Raw genomic sequence first — 19950 nt, 5'->3', positions numbered from 1 at the left:
GGATGGTGTGACCTTCCTGTGTGGAATCCTGGGAATACAGAGGACGGGGACATCTCTCTGGTGGGTTCCAATTACTGGAACCATCTACCTGATGATGGCGAGAGATGGTGTGACCTTCCTGTGTGGAATCCCGGGAATACAGAGGATGGGGACGTCTCTCTGGTGGGTTCCCATTACTGGATCCATCTACCTGATGATGGTGGGGGAGGGTGTGATCTTCCTGTGTGGAATCCCGGGAATACAGAGGACGGGGACAGCTTTCTGGTGGGGCTTTGTCCATGCTTATTGACTCAGTTGTGTGATCTAAACAGGACAAACCTCTCAGTGAATGAATAATAAATTGATCATTATTGGCACTAGACTGAGATGAAGAATATTTATTTCTGTTGCAAGTTGTTTGGGCTCCAGATAGACTTTGTAGAGAACGACCTGGGAAATATTGGATTGCAGAGAATACATGTTTACTAAATAGTACTGACCATGGAGGATATGTAGACATGACATTGTTCTGTGTGAACAGTGGCCGGGAATGTCTATATTGTGATCTCCGTCCTATTGGGGTCACTGGACACTGCATGTACTGTGCACATCGATGTCACCCTGGCAGTCAACCCCACCAAAATAGGTCTGGGGGCATCCGTGCTGTGATTGGTGCTCAGGATCCCATGACAGAGACAGGACAACCAGTCAAGATCTGGTGAGAAGCCATAGGCAACCAACAATCCCCCACTAACATACTGTGAGGTACAGAATTGTAGGATCACTTCCATCAAATCACAAAACTCAGGAGATTTATCCCTTATTCTATGTACTGTAGGGACGTTCATTCCTTCTGCTGCCTTCATTAGAACTTCTATGTCCCCTGAGTCGAGACAAAGGGACACTTTTTAGTATGGGTGGATCAAGGGTTTGGTGCAGTATAAGACTTTGGATAGGTAAATAGTACAATTTTTATGGTTGTCCATACATCAGTCCGAAGAGAGAGACAACTGAGAAGATAAGAGGAACTAACAGATTCGATTTCAAACCAGAGGCAGTCGGGAGATGAGCTTGGACTGTGGACTTTTTTGATCTTGTTGCTCTGTAGATCCAACTCTGGAGAAACCATGGGGTCATCACAGGGATGAGAGGGAAGAACCCGGAGACAAATGGCTCTGTATTTAGGATGTATCCGGTCTATAAACCAGAGGATCTGGATGGACAGTTGGATAAATGGCTCTATATTTAGGATGTATCCGGTCTATAAACCAGAGGCTCTGGATGGACAGTTGGATAAATGGCTCTATATTTAGGATGTATCTGGTCTATAAACCAGAGGCTCTGGATGGACAGTTGGATAAATGGTTCTATATTTAGGATGTATCCGGTCTATAAACCAGAGGCTCCGGATGGACAGTTGGATAAATGGTTCTATATTTAGGATGTATCTGGTCTATAAACCAGAGGCTCTGGATGGACAGTTGGATAAATGGTTCTATATTTAGGATGTATCCGGTCTATAAACCAGAGGCTCTGGATGGACAGATGGATAAATGATTCTATATTTAGGATGTATCCGGTCTATAAACCAGAGGCTCTGGATGGATAGTTGGATAAATGGTTCTATATTTAGGATGTATCCGGTCTATAAACCAGAGGCTCTGGATGGACAGATGGATAAATGATTCTATATTTAGGATGTATCCGGTCTATAAACCAGAGGCTCTGGATGGATAGTTGGATAAATGGTTCTATATTTAGGATGTATCTGGTCTATAAACCAGAGGCTCTGGATGGACAGTTGGATAAATGGTTCTATATTTAGGATGTATCTGGTCTATAAACCAGAGGATCTGGATGGACAGTTGGATAAATGGTTCTATATTTAGGATGTATCCAGTCTATAAACCAGAGGCTCTGGATGGACAGTTGGATAAATGGTTCTATATTTAGGATGTATCTGGCCTATAAACCAGAGGCTCTGGATGGACAGTTGGATAAATGGTTCTATATTTAGGATGTATCCGGTCTATAAACCAGAGGCTCTGGATGGACAGTTGCATAAATGGTTCTATATTTAGGAGAGTTTAAGTGTTTAACATCATCTGCTGGAGATAAAAGACGTCACAGTGACTATGGAGGACGAGGACGGAACATGACAGGGGGACGGGGGGGGGGTTACTGGGTGTAAATATAAAATAATATCTTATTACCTCCTCTGCTGCCAGTTCCAGCAATGTCTCCATATTCCTCCTGATTCACCTTTGACCCGGAACTTCCTGTCTGCGTCCTATATAATTTCCTGTTTATGTCACTTCCTGTCTTTATCGGTCATTACTTTCCATGACCTCGTATCGCCTTCTCGCTCCCTCTCTTGTGGAGCGTATATACAAACGTCAGCCTTCATTTTTTTTAACACTTAAAACCACAACAATAAAGATATGAAATAAAAATAACTGTATTGTGTTTTATATTTATAATAAAGGGAAAAAAATATGAAACTAAAGAATAAATAACTTAAAATGAAAAACAACTATAAAATGGTTTGTGAAGAAAGTGTAAGGAAATTTTTTATATTATCACTTTGGAAAAAAAATACTATATACAGTATCTCACAAAAGTAAGTACACCCCTCACATTTTTGTAAATATTTTATTATATCTTCTCATATGACAACACTAAAGAAATGACACTTTGCTACAATGTAAAGTAGTGAGTGTACAGCTTGTATAACAGTGTAAATTTTCCGTCCCCTCAAAATAACTCAACACACAGCCATTAATGTCTAAACCTCTGGCAACAAAAGTGAGTACACCCCTAAGTGACAATGTCCAAATTGGTCCCAAAGTGTCAATATTTTGTGTGGCCACCATTATTTTCCAGCACTGCCTTAACCCTCTTGGGCATGGAGTTCACCAGAGCTTCACAGGTTACCACTGGAGTCCTCTTCCCCTCCTCCATGATGACATCACAGAGCTGGTGGATGTTAGAGACCTTGCGCTCCTCCACCTTCCGTTTGAGGATGTCCCACAGATGCTCAATAGGGTTTAGGTCTGGAGACATGCTTGGCCAGTCCATCACCTTTACCCTCAGCTTCTTTAGTAAGGCAATGGTCATCTTGGAGGTGGGTTTGGGGTCGTTATCATGTTGGAATACTGCCCTGCGGCCCAGTCTCCAAAGGGAGGGGATCATGCTCTATTTCAGTATGTCACAGTACATGTTGGCATTCATGGTTCTCTCAATGAACTGTAGCTCCCCAGTGCCGGCAGCACTCATGCAGCCCCAGACCATGACACTCCCACCACCATGCTTGACTGTAGGCAAGACACACTTGTCTTTGTACTCCTCACCTGGTTGCCGCTACACACGCTTGACACCTCTGAACCAAATAAGGTTATCTTGGTCTCATCAGACCACAGGAGATGGTTCCAGTAATCCATGTCCTTAGTCTGCTTGTCTTCAGTTTATTTTTATTTTCATTTTTACTTTATCCACGCCAATGGACGACCATCCATGAACGCAAATGGACGACCTTCCATGACAGCCAATGGACAAACATCCATGCACGCCAATGGACGACCATCCATGCAAGCCAGTGGACGACCATCCATACACGCCAGTGGACGACCAACCATGCACGCCAATGGACGACCATCCATGAACGCCAATGGACGACCATCCATGAACGCTAATGGACGACCATCCATAAACGCCAATGGATGACCATCCATGAAAGCCAATAGATGACCATCCATACACGCCAGTGGACGACCATCCATGAACGCCAATGGACGACCTTCCATGACAGCCAATGGACGACCATCCATGAACGCCAATGGACAAATATCCATGCACGCCAATGGACAGCCATCCATGCACACCAGTGGACAACCATCCATACACGCCAGTGGACGACCAACCATGCACGCCAATGGACGACCATCCATGAACGCCAATGGACAACCATCCATGAACGCCAATGGACAACCATCCATAAACGTCAGTGGATGACCAACCATGCACGCCAATGGACGACCATCCATGAACGTCAATGGACGACCATCCATGAACGCCAATGGATGACCATCCATGAAAGCCAATGGATGACCATCTATGAACACACATGGACGACCATCTATGAACTGAGCACATTCCCATCACCAGTCATCTATGAATTATGGGCACTTCTAAAAAAAAAAAAAAAAACAGACTCAGACCAGAATAAGTGTAGAACGTCACTATTTATTTTAGAAAATCGGAACAACTGATCAACATACAATAAAATGAAGATTGAATTTAAATCAAATCTTGTACAACCGAACTAAAAATATACATCACATTTATCATACATTGGCTGGACCAATGAAAATCCAGCTTCTTCAATAAAAAAAACAATGAAAAACAAACTCTGACGTGCAGCAGCCAATAGCAACTTATTAAAAGGTTCAATGGTAGAAGACAGATTATGATTAGATTAAATGTTCCGCCATTTTTCTTGCCTAAGTTTTCCTGCCATTGCTTGTTTTTGGCCCTTGTATGGGTAGGTAGGGTTGTCCATGTCTGGTCATGATAGCCAGTGTGTTACCCTTCTTTGTTGCCCACTTCCTTCTCACAGTTGCCCGTGTGTTGCTGTGTATTTCAACAATTGCCATGTTTGGATTACATTCTGGAAGGACAACAGCACTAGACGGGTTCTACATGGACAATCAGGCCTAGAATTATCACACCAAACTCAAAAAAAAGTCGTAGATTTTGACTCAACACTCAATATTTTGTGGCTTGTAGTCACACCACTTGGGTCTATCCTGCCCCTAGAACACTGGTCTCCACACTGCGGCTCCGGATGTGGCCCTTTGCTTGCCTCTAACTGGCCCCTAGGTCACTATTCCTTCTACTGACAACCACAGTGGGGCATAATTCCTGCCACCGATACCAACATTGGGACACTATTCCTCCCACTGGCACCAATGATGGGGCATTATTCCTTTCAATGACACAAATGATGGGGCACTATTCCTCCCACTGACACCAATGATGGGGCAATATTCCTCCCACTGACACCAATGATGGGACACTATTCCTACCACTGACACCAATGATGGGACACTATTCCTCCCACTGACACCAATGATGGGACACTATTCCTCCCACTGACACCAATGATGGGGCACTATTCCTCCCACTGACACCAATGATGGGACACTATTCCTCCCACTGACACCAATGATGGGGCACTATTCCTCCCACTGACACCAATGATGGGACACTATTCTCATGAATACCAAAAGTGAGGCATTTTAAATCAGTAAAAAAGGTGTGCTTGGCCTCAAAAACAACATGGAATGTCAATAAATCTTTGTGTAGTGAGGAACTAGAGCTGGTTAATAAAATAGGAGCCATTGTTTACGCCTATTGATGTCTGGGCATTTTCTACTCTCACAGGCCACAGTTTGGACCCCTCAAAGCCTGACGGTCAATAAACTGACCCTTTGTTTTTAGAAAGTTTGGAGACCCCTGCCCTAGACCATAGCAAATCCTCTCTCAACCTTTTGGACACAGAGGAACCCTTGAAACACCTTTCCGGTCTATATCTACAACTCATGATATATTGGTGTGATGGTCACTGAGAAGAATGACCCCCTTACAGATAGCTTAAAAGATCAATGGTGTCAGTGGGAACTTATCTGAGAGGTAGTAATTGCTTATTACTGCTCAAGGAATCCCTAGCAACCTCTGGAGGAACCCTCAAGAAAACCCTAGACACCTCTGGAAGGAACCCTCAAGGAATCCCTAGCAACCTCTGGAGGAACCCTCAAAGATTCCCTAGCAACCTCTGGAGGAACCCCTTAAGAAACCCCTAGCAACCTCTGGAGGAACCCCTTAAGAAACCCCTAGCAACCTCTGGAGGAAACCCTCAAAGAATCCCTAGGAATCTCTAGAGGAACCCTCAAGAAACCCCTAGCAACCTCTGGAGCAAACCCTCAAGAAACCCCTAGCAACCTCTGGAGGAACCCCTTAAGAAACCCCTAGCAACCTCTGGAGGAAACCCTCAAAGAATCCCTAGGAATCTCTAGAGGAACCCTCAAGGAACCCCTAGCTACCTCTGGAGGAAACCCTCAAGGTATCCTTGGCAACCTCTGGAGGAAACCCTCAAAGAACCCCTTAGCAACCTCTGGAGGAAACCCTCAAGGAATCCCTAGCAACCTCTGGAGGAACCCTCAAGGAACCCCTAGCAACCTCTGGAGGAAACCCTCAAGGAATCCCTAGCAACCTCTCAAGGAACCCTTAAGGAACCCCTAGCAACCTCTCGAGGAACCCTCCAGGAACCCCTAGCAGCTTCTGGAGGAAACCCTAGCAACCTCTGGAGAAAACCCTCAAGGAATCCCTAGCAACCTCTGGAGTAACCCCTTAAGGAACCCCTAGCAATCTCTGAAGGAACCCTTAAGGAACCCCTAGCAACCTCTGGAGGAAACCCTCAAGGAATCCCTAGCAACCTCTGATGGAACCCTCAAAGAACCCCTAGCAACCTCTAGAGAAAACCCTCAGGGAATCCCTAGCAATCTATGGAGGAACCCTCAAGAAACCCCTAGCAACCTCTGGAGGAAACCTTAGCAACCTCTGGAGGAAACCCTTAAGGAACCCCTAGCAACCTCTGGAGGAACCCTCAAGGAATCCCTAGCAACCTCTGGAGGAACCCTTAAGGAACCCCTAGCAACCTCTGCAGGAATCCATCGAAGAATCCCTAGCAACCTCTGGAGGAACCCTCAAAGAACCCCAAGCAACCTCTGACTCAAGGAATCCCCAGAAACCTCTGGAGGAAACCCTCAAGGAATCCCTAGCAACCTCTGGAGGAACCCTTAATGAACCCCTAGCAACCTGTGGAGGAAACCCTAGCAACCTGTGGAGGAAACCCTAGCAACCTGTGGAGGAAACCCTAGCAACCTCCGGAGGAAACCCTAGCAACCTCTGGAGGAAACCCTCAAGGAATCCCTAGCAACCTCTGGAGGAACCCCTTAAGAAACCCCTAGCAACCTCTGGAGGAAACCCTCAAAGAATCCCTAGGAATCTCTAGAGGAACCCTTAAGGAACCCCTAGCTACCTCTGGAGAAAACCCTCAAGGAATCCCTAGCAACCTCTGGAGTAACCTCTTAAGGAACCCCTAGCAACCTCTGGAGGAAACCCTCAAGGAATCCCTAGCAACCTCTGATGGAACCCTCAAAGAACCCCTAGCAACCTCTAGAGAAAACCCTCAGGGAATCCCTAGCAATCTATGAAGGAACCCTCAAGAAACCCCTAGCAACCTCAGCAACCTCTGGAGGAAACACTTAAGGAACCCCTAGCAACCTCTGGAGGAACCCTCAAGGAATCCCTAGCAACCTCTGGAGGAACCCTTAAGGAACCCCTAGCAACCTCTGCAGGAATCCATCAAAGAATCCCTAGCAACCTCTGGAGGAACCCTCAAAGAACCCCAAGCAACCTCTGAAAGGAAACCCTCAAGGAATCCCTAGCAACCTCTGGAGGAAACCTTAATGAACCCCTAGCAACCTGTGGAGGAAACCCTAGCAACCCCTGGAGGAAACCCTAGCAACCTCCGGAGGAAACCCTAGCAACCTCCAGAGGAAACCCTAGCAACCTCCAGAGGAAACCCTAGCAACCTCCGGAGGAAACCCTAGCAACCTCTGGAGGAAACCCTAGCAACCTCCGGAGGAAACCCTAGCAACCTCCGGAGGAAACCCTAGCAACCTCTGGAGGAAACCCTCAAGGAATCCCTAGCAACCTCTGGAGGAACCCCTTAAGAAACCCCTAGCAACCTCTGCAGGAAACCCTCAAAGAATCCCTAGGAATCTCTAGAGGAACCCTCAAGAAACCCCTAGCAACCTCTGGAGGAAACCCTCAAGGAATCCCTAGAAACCTCTGGAGGAACCCTCAAGAAACCCCTAGCAACCTCTGGAGGAACCCCTTAAGAAACCCCTAGCAACCTCTGGAGGAAACCCTCAAGGAATCCCTAGAAACCTCTGGAGGAACCCTCAAGAAACCCCTAGCAACCTCTGGAGGAACCCCTTAAGAAACCCCTAGCAACCTCTGGAGGAACCCTCAAGGAACCCCTAGCAACCTCTGGAGGAAACCCTCAAGGTATCCTTGGCAACCTCTGGAGGAAACCCTCAAGGAATCCCTAGCAACCTCTAGAGGAACCCTTAAGGAACCCCTAGCTACCTCTGGAGGAAACCCTCAAGGTATCCTTGGCAACCTCTGGAGGAAACTCTCAAAGAACCCCTTAGCAACCTCTGGAGGAAACCCTCAAGGAATCCCTAGCAACCTCTGGAGGAACCCTCAAGGAACCCCTAGCAACCTCTCGAGGAACCCTCCAGGAACCCCTAGCAGCTTCTGGAGGAAACCCTCAAGGAATCCCTAGCAACCTCTGGAGTAACCCCTTAAGGAACCCCTAGCAATCTCTGAAGGAACCCTTAAGGAACCCCTAGCAACCTTTGGAGGAAACCCTCAAGGAATCCCTAGCAACCTCTGATGGAACCCTCAAAGAACCCCTAGCAACCTCTAGAGAAAACCCTCAGGGAATCCCTAGCAATCTATGGAGGAACCCTCAAGAAACCCCTAGCAACCTCTGGAGGAAACCTTAGCAACCTCTGGAGGAAACCCTTAAGGAATCCCTAGCAACCTCTGGAGGAACCCTTAAGGAATCCCTAGCAACCTCTGGAGGAACCCTTAAGGAACCCCTAGAAACCTCTGCAGGAATCCATCGAAGAATCCCTAGCAACCTCTGGAGGAACCCTCAAGGAACCCCTAGCAACCTCTGGAGGAACCTTCAAGGAACCCCTAGCAACCTCTGGAGGAACCCTCAAGGAACCCCTAGCAACCTCTGGAGGAACCCTACGTTTCCATATTGGCAGGAAGAGAGACAGAAACTGTTGTAAAGAGACTCACCAACAGAATGTCTATAAAAAAAAAAAGAAAATAAAGCCAGCAGGAAACTTGGTCCAATGGACTCCACCTGTAGTTAAAATATCACTGCTGCTTAATATACCCCTTAAATGTACCCCCACATTTTTTTAAATCATGCAATTGTTTTATGGACCTGAACAGTCCCACCTGTTAACCGCAGTCCCCCCCCCCCCCCTCCCTACATTTGTCAATGAAATCATTAGGTAAGCGTTCTCTGATGTCTAATTGGAACATTTCCCACACCCTGAACATCAAATAAGGGCTCCTTTCCGGGTGTCCAACAAGGCTTTCTCTCCAAGAGAAATGTTCCTCACAGTCTGAACATGGAAATTTTTGTTGGTCTGCGTAACTTCTTTGGTATTTAGGTAGGTTGTTTTGCTGAATAAAACATGGACTGAACAGTTCCACTTGTTAAATCCCCCCCCCCCACATTTGTCAATCGAATCATCAGGTAGATGTTCTCTAAAGTCTAATTAGGTTTCCTTCTGGAGTAAAACATTTCCCGCACTCTGAACATCAAAAGGGCTCCTTTCCTGGTGCCCAACAAGACTTTCCTTCCAAGCGAAAGGTTTCCCACAGTCTGAACATGGAAAAGGGTGGTAGCCTGCAAATAAAATTTGGTATTTAAAGCAGAACTTTACCTTAAAGGCCAACTTTATGCCCCCCCCCCCCTCTTCTACTTTTGGCACTTCTGGTTTTGACAGGTAGTGCCGGGAAAGGTTTGTCCAGCGCCCAGGGCAAGGATGCAGAACTGGGCCCCCTCTCGTACTGGTAATGCATGCCGTAGAACAGGTCTTTCTGCCCTGTATACATTCTCTGCCCCCCCCCCCCTGCTGTGCCTAGGGCAGCTTCCCCTGCTGCCCACCCCCGTTGACAGGTACCCAACTCCATCTTCCGGTTGAATCACCGTGACAATTCCACCAGAAGTTCTCCTCCACCGGCAAACTTCTAGGACGCCTCACAGGTCCCACAAGGTTGCGGGACTATTCACAAAGCACAGCGTGGCTCGCACATTCCGAATGAGAAGCCACAAGGAATCACAGCCAGCTTCTCACAGAACAAATACCGGCACCAGGAGACCCAAAGAACACCACTTCTGGTTTTGGTGCCGGGAAAGGTTTGTCTAGCGCCCAGGGCAAGGATGCGGACCTGGGCCCCCTCTGCTACTGGTAATGCATGCCGTAGAACAGGTCATTCTGCCCTGTGTCCATTCTCTGCCCCCCTTCTGCCCGCCCCTTGACCTGGCTTCTCACAGAACAAATACCGACACCAAGAGACCCAAAGAACACCACTTCTGGTTTTGACAGGTAGTGCCGGGAAAGGTTTGTCTAGCGCCCAGCGCAAGGATGCAGAACTGGGCCCCTCTCCTACTGGTAATGCATTCCATAGAACAGGACCTTCTGCCCTGTGTCCATTCTCTGCCCACCCCTTGTCCCCGCCCCAGCTTCTCACAGAACAAATACAGACACCAAGAAACCCAAAGAACACCACTTCTGGTTTTGACAGGTAGTGCCAGGAAAGTTTTGTCCAGCGCCCAGGGCAAGGATGCGGAACTGCTTTTCCTCTCCTACTGGTAATGCCCTGCTGCCCACTCCCGTTGACAGGTACCCAACTCCAACTTCCGGTTGAATCACCGTGACGATTCCACCGGAAGTTCTCCCCCACCTGCAAACTTCTAGGATGCCTCACGGGTCCCACAAGGTTGCGGGACTATTCACAAAGCGCAGCGTGGCTTGCACATTCTGAATGAGAAGCCGCAAGGAATCACAACCAGCTTCTGACGGAACAAATACCGGCACCAAGAGACCCAAAGAACACCACTTATGGATTTGACAGGTAGTGCAGGGAAAGGTTTGTCTAGCGCCCAGGGCAAGGATGCGGAACTGGGCCCCCTCTCCTACTGGTAATGCCCTGCTGCCCACCCCCGTTGACAGGTACCCAACTCCATCTTCCGGTTGAATCACCATGACGATTCCACCAGAAGTTCTCCTCCACCGGCAAACTTCTAGGACGCCTCACAGGTCCTACAAAACTGTGGGACTATTCACAAAGGGCAGCGTGGCTCACACATTCCGAATGAGAAGCCACAGGGAATCACAGCCAGCTTCACACAGAATACCGGCACCAGGAGACCCAAAGAACATCACTTCTGGTTTTGGTGCCGGGAAAGGTTTGTCCAGCGCCCAGGGCAAGGATGCGGAACTGGGCCCCCTCTCCTACTGGTAATGCATGCCGTAGAACAGGACTTTCTGCCCTGTGTCCATTCTCTGCCCCCCTGCTGCCCACCCCTTGTCCTGGCTTCTCACAGAACAAATACCGACACCAGGAGACCCAAAGAACACGACTTCTGGTTTTGGTGCCGGGAAAGGTTTGTCTAGCGCCCAGGGCAAGGAATGCGGAACTGGGCCCCCTCTCCTACTGGTAATGCATGCCGTAGAACAGGTCATTCTGCCCTGTGTCCATTCTCTGCCCACCCCTTGTCCCCGCCCCAGCTTCTCACAGAACAAATACTGGCACCAGGAGACCCAAAGAACACCACTTCTGGTTTTGACAGGTAGTGCAGGGAAAGGTTTGTCCAGCGCCCAGGGCAAGGATGTGGAACTGGGCCCCCTCTCCTACTGGTAATGCCCTGCTGCCCACTCCTTTTGACAGGTACCCAACTCCAACTTCCGGTTGAATCACCGTGACGATTCCACCGGAAGTTCTCCTCCATCTGCAAACTTCTAGGAAACCTCACGGGTCCCACAAGGTTGCGGGACTATTCACAAAGCATAGCGTGGCTCGCACATTCTGAATGAGAAGCCGCAAGGAATCACAACCAGCTTCTGACAGAACAAATACCGGCACCAGGAGACCCAAAGAACACCACTTCTGGTTTTGACAGGTAGTGCCGGGAAAGGTTTGTCTAGCACCCAGGGCAAGGATGCGGAATGGCCCCCTCTCCTACTGGTAATGCATGCTGTAGAACAGGTCATTCTGCCCTGTGTTCACTCTATGCCCCCCTGCTGCCCACCCCTTTTCCCAGGCCCCGGCTTCTCACAGAACAAATACCGGCACCAGGAGACCCAAAGAACACCACTTCTGGTTTTGGTGCCGGGAAAGGTTTGTCCAGCGCCCAGGGCAAGGATGTGGAACTGGGCCCCCTCTCCTACTGGTAATGCCCTGCTGCCCACCCCCGTTGACAGGTACCCAACTCCAACTTCCGGTTGAATCACCGTGACGATTCCACCGGAAGTTCTCCTCCACCTGCAAACTTCTAGGATGCCTCACAGGTCCCACAAAGTTGCGGGACTATTCACAAAGGTTGGGGGCACCTCTCCTTCCGCCCATAAAGGTGATCCTACGGCGAGTCCACCGCTGGGACCACCCTTATATTAAAGCGGACTGCCCGCCGTTTAAAAAAATACCGGGGTTACGGAAGCTATCTGCTGCCATAACTCTGGTATTTAACGTCAAAATACCGCCATAAATACACGGTGGGCGGTCCAGAAGTGGTTAAAGGGTTTAAGATGCTAGGAGGCGGGGCAGGGCGGGGTTTATGATCATGTGGCTGCCGTGATTGGCTGTCACAGGTTGCCTTCTGTACAACCAGCCTGCCCACACAAAATTCGTCCGGTCCTTGCTGAGCTGGCCAAAATTTAATCCATGCATGTCCAGGTGTTGCTTCATAAAGAAACATTTCCCGCACTCTGACCAAGAACAGGGATGCTCATCGCTCTGAGATATCTGCGGTGTTAGAAGCTTACTTTTGTCAAATAAAACATTTCCCGCACACTGGCCGTGAATAAGGTTTCTCTGGTGTATAAGATGTCCTTACTGATGAACGAAACAAAGATTGGTCACCTATGCGATATCTTCTGGTGTGGGAAAAGGCTTCTTTTCTAACTGAAACATTTCCCGCACTCTGACCAAGAATAGGGATGCTCATCACTCTGAAATATCTGCGGTGTTAGAAGCGTACTTTTGTTAAATAAAACATTTCCGCACCCTGGACGTGAATAGGGTTTCTCTGGCATATAAGATGTCTTTACTGATGAATGAAACATTTCCCGCACTCTTACCAAGAATAGGGATACTCATCACTCTGAACTATCTAGAGTGTTAGAACCTTACTTTTGTAAATAAAACATTTCCCGCACACTGGCCGTGAATAAGGTTGCTGACCCGTGTGGTTTCTATGGTGTATGAAATGTCCTAACTGATGAATAAAACATTTCCCGCACCCAGAATACGGTTACTCATCCATGTGGCTTCTCGGGTGTATAAGATGTCTTTACTGATTAATGAAACATTTCCCGCACTCTAAGAATAAGGATGCTCATCACTCTGAAATATCTGGTATGTTAGAAGCTTACTTTTGTAAATAAAGCATTTCCCGCACACTGGACGTGAATAAGGTTGCTGACCCGTGTGGCTTCTCATGTGTAAGAGATGTATTCACTGATGAATTAAACATTTCCCGCACTCTGACCAAGAATAGGGATGCTCTTCACTCTGAAATATCTGCTGTGTCAGAAGCTTACTTTAGTTAAATAAAACATTTCCCGCACTCTGGCCGTGAATAAGGTTTCTCTGGTATATAAGATGTCTTTACTAACGAATGAAACATTTTCCACACTCAAAAACATGAGAGAAAAAAAAAAAAAAAGGTTGGTCACCTGTGTGATATCTTCTGGTGTGGGAAAAGGCTTATTTTCGAACTGAAACCTTTCCCGCACTCTGACCAAAAATAAGGATGCTCATCACTCTGAAATATCTGCGGTGTTCGAACCTTACTTTTGTTAAATAAAGCATTTCCCGCACACTGGACGTGAATAAGGTTGCTGACCCGTGTGGCTTCTCAGGTGTAAGAGATGTCTTTACTGAGGAATGAAACACTTCCCGCACTCTGACCAAGAATAGGGATGCTCATCACTCTGAAATATCTACTGTGTTCGAACCTTACTTTTGTTAAATAAAGCATTTCCCGCACACTGGCCGTGAATAAGGTTGCCGACCTGTGTGGTATCTCGGGTCTTTAAGAAGTCTTTACTGATTAATGAAACATTTCCCGCACTCTGACCCAAGAATAAGGATGCTCATTACTCTGAAATATCTGGTATGTTAGAACCTTACTTTTGTAAATAAAACATTTCCCGCACACTGGACGTGAATAAGGTTGCTGACCCGTGTGGCTTCTCAGGTGTAAGAGATGTCTTTACTGATGAAACATTTCCCGCACTCAAAAACATGAAAAAAAAAAAAAAAAGGTTGGTCGCCTATCTTCTGGTGTAGGAAAAGGCCTCTTTCGATCTGAAACATTTCCCGCACTCTGACCAAGAATGAAGATGCTCATCACTCTGAACTATCTAGAGTGTTAGAACCTTACTTTTGTAAATAAAACATTTCCCGCACATTGGCCGTGAATAAGGTTGCCGACCCGTGTGGTTTCTCTGGAGTATGAAATGTCCTAACTGATGAATGAAACATTTCCCGCACCCTGGCTATGAATACGTTTGCTCATCCGTGTGGCTTCGCAGGTGTATAAGATGTCCTTACTGAAGAATGAAACACTTCCCGCACTCTAAGAATAAGGATGCTCATCACTATGGAATATCTGCTGTGTTAGAAGCTTACTTTTGTTAAAATAAAACATTTCCCGCACACTGGACACAAATAATAAGGTTTCTCTGGTATATAAGATGTCTTTACTGATGAATGAAACATTTTCCACACCCAAAAACATGAGAAAAAAAAAAAAATGTTGGTCGCTTATCTTCTGGTGTGGGAAAAGGCTTCTTTTCGAACTGAAACCTTTCCCGCACTCTGACCACAAATAGGGATACTCATCACTCTGAATGAAATATTTGGTATGTTAGAAGCTTACTTTTGTAAAATGAAGCATTTCCCGCACACTAGACATGAATAAGGTTGCTCATCCGTGTGACTTCTCATGTGAATAAGATGTCTTTTCTGATGAATGAAACATTTTCCGCACGCAAAAACATAAAAAAAAAAAAAAAAGAAGTTGGGTCACCTGTGTGAATTTTTCTGGTGTGGGAAAAGGCTTCTTCTCTAACATTCTTCCGCACTATAAGGGAAGCTCATCCGCGTGGACTTCCTGATGTTTAAGAAGCTCTTTTATGCGAACGAAAAGTTTCCCGCACTTTAGACACGGAAAAGGTTGGTGTTTTCTCTGGTGGGTAAGGAGGTTTCTTTTATCGGTGAAACTTTGCCCGCACTCTACACATATATAAGGACGCATGCCGGCGTGGCCTCTCTGGTGCCTGCGAAGGTTGGATATCTGGGAGAAACGTCTCCCGCACTCTTGGCAGGAAAAAGGCTGCTCGCCGGTGTGTATTCTCTGGTGGCTAATCAGGCGATATTTAACGGCGAAGCATTTCCCGCAATCCAAACACGTAAAAGGACGCTCCCCCGTGTGGACTCTCTGGTGGATTTGAAGGTCTCCTTTTTGAACGAAGCATTTCCCGCACTCGGAGCATGGATAAGACCCGACACCTGCGGGGTTTTTAGTGAAAGGTTTCCCGGGTGACCACGAAGCGCCTCCTTGGTGGGCGGCGGAAGATTCTTTGGGAGGAGAAGAAGACGACGTGAGTTGTTCCTCAGAGACGTTCTGGGCGTAGCATCCACCTGTCAGGAAACAATTCCTTTACTGACTTATAGAACCGATTCCCCATCCCCCACACTCACAAATCACTCCTCCAACGCGGTGCAAGCATACAGTGCGGGAAACCAGCATTTCACCCCTCCCCCCAATGAAAACTGTTACAAAGAAATGAAGGGTCCATCATTTTTATCATCGGTGTATTGTAAACACTCCCTGCCCGCCCACCGTCCAATGAGGGCGGAGTGTCGCGGCTCTCCTTTACAGACGACGTCATATGGGGCACGGCGCAACCCCGATGACGTGGCTCTTTACCCATGTGATCAGCGGTGGCCAATCACAGCCGGTCACAAGGAAATGTGGGAGGTGCCGTTTATCGGCTCTCCTCACCACACACTGACAGAGAGTGAGGAGAGGAGAGCTGATCAGCGGCATCAGGGGAGGCAGTACAGGTAATCAGGGCACTGATCATCAGTACAGCCCCAGCAGTGCCCATCAGTGACACCATTCAGTGCCCATTAGTGCCACCAATCAGTGCCGCCTATCAGTGCCCATCAGTGTCGCCTATCAGTACCCATCAGTGTCGCCTATCAGTACCACCAATCAGTGTCGCCTATCAGTGCCGATCAGTGTCGCCTATTGGTGCCCATCAGTGCCGCCTATTGGTGCCCATCAGTGCCGCCTATTGGTGCCCATCAGTGCCGCCTATTGGTGCCCATCAGTGCCGCCTATCGGTGCCCATCAGTGTCGCCTATCGGTGCCCCTCAGTGTCACCCATCAGTGCTCATCAGTTTTGCCTATTAAGGCCCATCAGTGTCGCCTATCAGTGCCCATCAGTGTCGCCCATCAGTGCCACCAATCAGTGCCGCCTATTAGTGCCCATCAGTGTCGCCTATCAGTGCCCATCAGTGTCACCTATCAGTATCCATTAGTGTCGCCCATCAGTGCCACCAATCAGTGCCCATCAGTGTTGCAAATCAGTGCCCATCAGTGTCACCTATCAGTATCCATCAGTGTCGCCTATCAGTGCCCATCAGTGTCGCCCATCAGTGCCACCAATCAGTGCCGCCTATCAGTGTCCATCAGTGTCGCAAATCAGTGCCCATCAGTGTCACCTATCAGTATCCATCAGTGCCCATCAGTGTCGCCTATCAGTGCCACCAGTGCCCGTCAGTGTCGCCCATCGGTGCCCATCAGTGTCACCTATCAGTACCCATCAGTGTCGCCTATCAGTGCCACCTATCAGTAAAGCATATATTAGTGCCTCCTCATCAGTGCTACCTAATCAGTGACCTTTAGTGCTGCCTCACCAGTGCCACCTATCTGTGCCCACTAGTGCAGAATATTAGTGCCTCCTCATCAGTGCCCATCAGTGTTGCCTATCAGTGCCCCCCATCAGTGCCACCTATCAGTGAAGCATATTAGTGCAAACTCATCAGTGCCGCCTCACCAGTGCCACCTATCAGTGCTCATCAGTGCCGCATATCAATGCCACCTATCAGTGCCCATCAGTGCAGCATATTAGTGCCCCCTATCAGAGCCCACCAGTGCCACCTATCTCTCCATGCCCGCAGCACTGCATCTCCTGAGGAGATGCAGGGGCTGTGGAGGAGTCTCACTTACCTTTCGGTGAGGCGCCTTACATTTAAAAATGGCGCCGCTGGCGCCGACACGTCACTGCGCATGCGCCGTCTGCCCGAGAATAGCCGAACGTGTGGGGGCTTTCCGGAGCGGCGGCGGCACGTGCGCACTGATCGGAGAACAGGTAAGGGAGACCGTGACTCAAGGGGGGCTTTTTCAGCATAAAAAAACACGCTGATAAAGTCGGCTTACACTCGAGTAAATGAAATTGTGACCCGTTTCTGCATTACTTACTTGTGTCTATAAGCAGAGGAGACTCCGGTTTACTTTTCAAAGTCATCTCCCCCTCCTCCATAGACTGCTGATCTCCACTCACCAACGTCTCTTCTTCTTCCTCTTTACTCTTGAGGTCGAGTTCTTTCGGTTCTTCACCCTGAACCCCAAAGATGACAGAACAGTTTTGTAAAAGAGGAGCAAGAGATCACTTAGAAGAATGCCCTCGATGTGTGCAGTGGTGTATTTTGGTTTTGTGCTGCCCTAGGCAAGACTTAAATTTGGGCGCCCTCCCCATGTAAATTTTCCCCACTCCTTTTTTAACGGATGTGTCTTCCTCCAAAATTGAAGGACTACAAGTCCCAGCATGAACCCCTGAGATCTCACGAGAGGGGGGGTGAGAGGGGGTGGGAGAGAGAGGGTGGGTGAGGGAGAGAGAGAGGGGGGTGGGTGAGGGAGGGAAAGAGAGGGGGGATGAAAGAGAGAGAGAGAGAGAGAGAGAGAGAGGGGTTGGGTGAGGGAGGGAGAGAGAGAGAGGGGGGAATGATAGAGAGAGAGAGGGGGATGAGAGAGAGAGGGGGGGTGAGAGAGAGAGAGGGGGGATGAGAGAGAGACAGGGGGGATGAGTGAGACAGGGGGGGGGTGAGCTAGAGAGAGAGAGGGGATGAGCGAGAGAGTGAGGGGGGGTGAGAGAGGGGGGATGAGAGATGGAAATGAGAGCGAGAGAGAGAGAGAGAGGGGGATGATAGAGAGAGAGGGGGTGAGAAAGAGAGGGAGGTGAGAGGGAGGGAGAGAGAGAGGAGGGGTGAGAGAGTGAGAAAGGGGGGTGAGAGAGGTGGTTCTAGCAACCAGTGGCCAATAGAGTCTCAGGTGGTGGGGGTGGCTTTTTTGCTGCCCCCCTGCAAAGTGCTGCCCTAGGCCTGGGCCTTGTTGGCCTAGGCCAAAATACAGCACTGGATGTGTGTCCTCAACACAGCGATTGTCCTTCATTCTGCACTCCTGTGACCTGTTTTCAGCAAACAGCGGGCATCAGCACCCAGCCGCTGAGAGCCTGACCTGGCTACTCCCCCTCCACAGCCCAGCGCTCCAGTGAGCACTGGAGGGGTAGAGCAGAGAGCGGTGACTGACAGTCACCAGGAGCTGTGAGAACTGAGCGATCGGCAGTGTCTGATCACTCGGTTCTCAGCATTAGAGCCGGCAGGGGACATCCACCTAGCCAAGTATGATTCTAAAGTAAAAACAATTCCCATACTTCTCTTTTAAAATAGAAGTATGGTTTTCCTTTTTTTTCAAGCTTCATCCTATTCTCTGTGAGCTGCTAATACATAAAAATCTTTCCAACCCTCTGAGAAGTGCACCCTTTCTGTTAAAATCGAGTTAAAATACCTGTGGGAGGGGCTGCAGTTTCCTCCGGATTCCAATGCCGACAATCTTGTCGGGATCCACCCCCTTTCCTTCTCCTCTGTTTGATGTTGGCTCTGGGCTGCCTGAGCTTCCCCTCCTCCTCTCACATCAGACCAATTCTCTTACAGACAGCCTCGATCTGCACACTGTGTAGCTGCCTTCCATGCTGCATTTCCGACCTATAATTATATCTCAGATAGGAACGGCTGTGCAGCATGGAAGGCAGCTACACAGTGTGCAGATCGAGGCTGTCTGTAAGAGAATTGGTCTGACGTGAAAGGAAGAGGGGAAGAGCAGACAGCCCAGAGCCGATATCAAACAGAGGAGAAGGAAAGGAGGTGGATCCCAACAAGGATTATACAGCTGCATCTCCACCAGGAGCAGACTGGGCCAGGGGTGGGCAATGGGGCCTGGAGGCCACTCTGATGCCCCGTAAAAAGGCAGCGCCGCTTCCGCCACTGACACGACTAAAGGCTGACTAGTGAAAAGGAGTAAAAAGTCCCCGCTGGTGTCCTACTGAGTGAGGAATGAGGACAAGGACCCGGCGCAGCATGGATGGTGTATGCTATGTCCAAGCAGAAGCCGGCTTCGTGTCCCGACTAGAGGCTCTCCTCCAAAAGTTGCCAGTCAGCCCTTGATCTTCACTAATGTGGTGTACCTTATTCAAGGCAGCAAGTGCAACAGGGTATGTCACATTGGTGAGACAAAACAGAAATGACATACAAGAATGAATCCACATGGACATGCCATTAAAGAACACAAAGAAGAGGATTACCGCAAACCTGTGGCACATGATTTCTCACCAAGCCATTCCCTGGAAGGAATGTTTTTGTTCTCCGCAGGGGACCTGTGAGCAAATCCCTTGCTGATCAGGGTAAAGTCCACAGACCGGTCAGTCGCAGTTGCAGAGCAGTCGCAGAGCACAGTCAGTCGCAGAGCACAGTCAGTCGCAGAGCACAGTCAGTCGAAGAGCACAGTCAGTCGAAGAGCACAGTCAGTCGCAGAGCACAGTCAGTCGCAGAGCACAGTCAGTCGCAGAGCACAGTCAGTCGCAGAGCACAGTCAGCCGCAGAGCACAGTCAGTCGCAGGATGATAAAGGAAAAAGGATCTTCGTATTTACAGTAAAATCTCTGTCTATTGAAAGACATGG

At 48.6% G+C, this 19950-nt stretch overlaps 3 protein-coding genes across 3 annotated transcripts in view; all 3 read right to left on the bottom strand.

The window, feature by feature from the left end:
- LOC309564419 (uncharacterized protein) overlaps positions 1-19950 on the bottom strand; it is a gene marked incomplete at its 3' end in the record, with an annotated part of 909898 nt that overhangs the window by 457626 nt on the left and 432322 nt on the right.
- Positions 1-19950, bottom strand: part of LOC309563477 (uncharacterized protein) — a gene marked incomplete at its 5' end in the record, with an annotated part of 99647 nt that overhangs the window by 9086 nt on the left and 70611 nt on the right.
- The window catches only part of LOC309563478 (uncharacterized protein), a gene marked incomplete at its 3' end in the record, with an annotated part of 79608 nt that overhangs the window by 380 nt on the left and 59278 nt on the right, over positions 1-19950 (bottom strand). The window contains exon 2 of the mRNA XM_082267871.1: positions 191-429. Within this exon, the coding sequence (XP_082123997.1) occupies positions 191-280 (90 nt within the window). The 5' untranslated portion in view covers positions 281-429. The remainder of the gene's footprint in view (positions 1-190; positions 430-19950) is intronic.

Source organism: Pelophylax lessonae, assembly GCF_965119305.1.
Source record: "Pelophylax lessonae genome assembly, chromosome: 9".
In the NCBI taxonomy this organism is placed as follows: domain Eukaryota; kingdom Metazoa; phylum Chordata; class Amphibia; order Anura; family Ranidae; genus Pelophylax; species Pelophylax lessonae.
The sequence above is the reverse complement of the archived record's forward strand: the minus strand, read 5'-3'. Positions and strand labels throughout refer to the sequence as shown.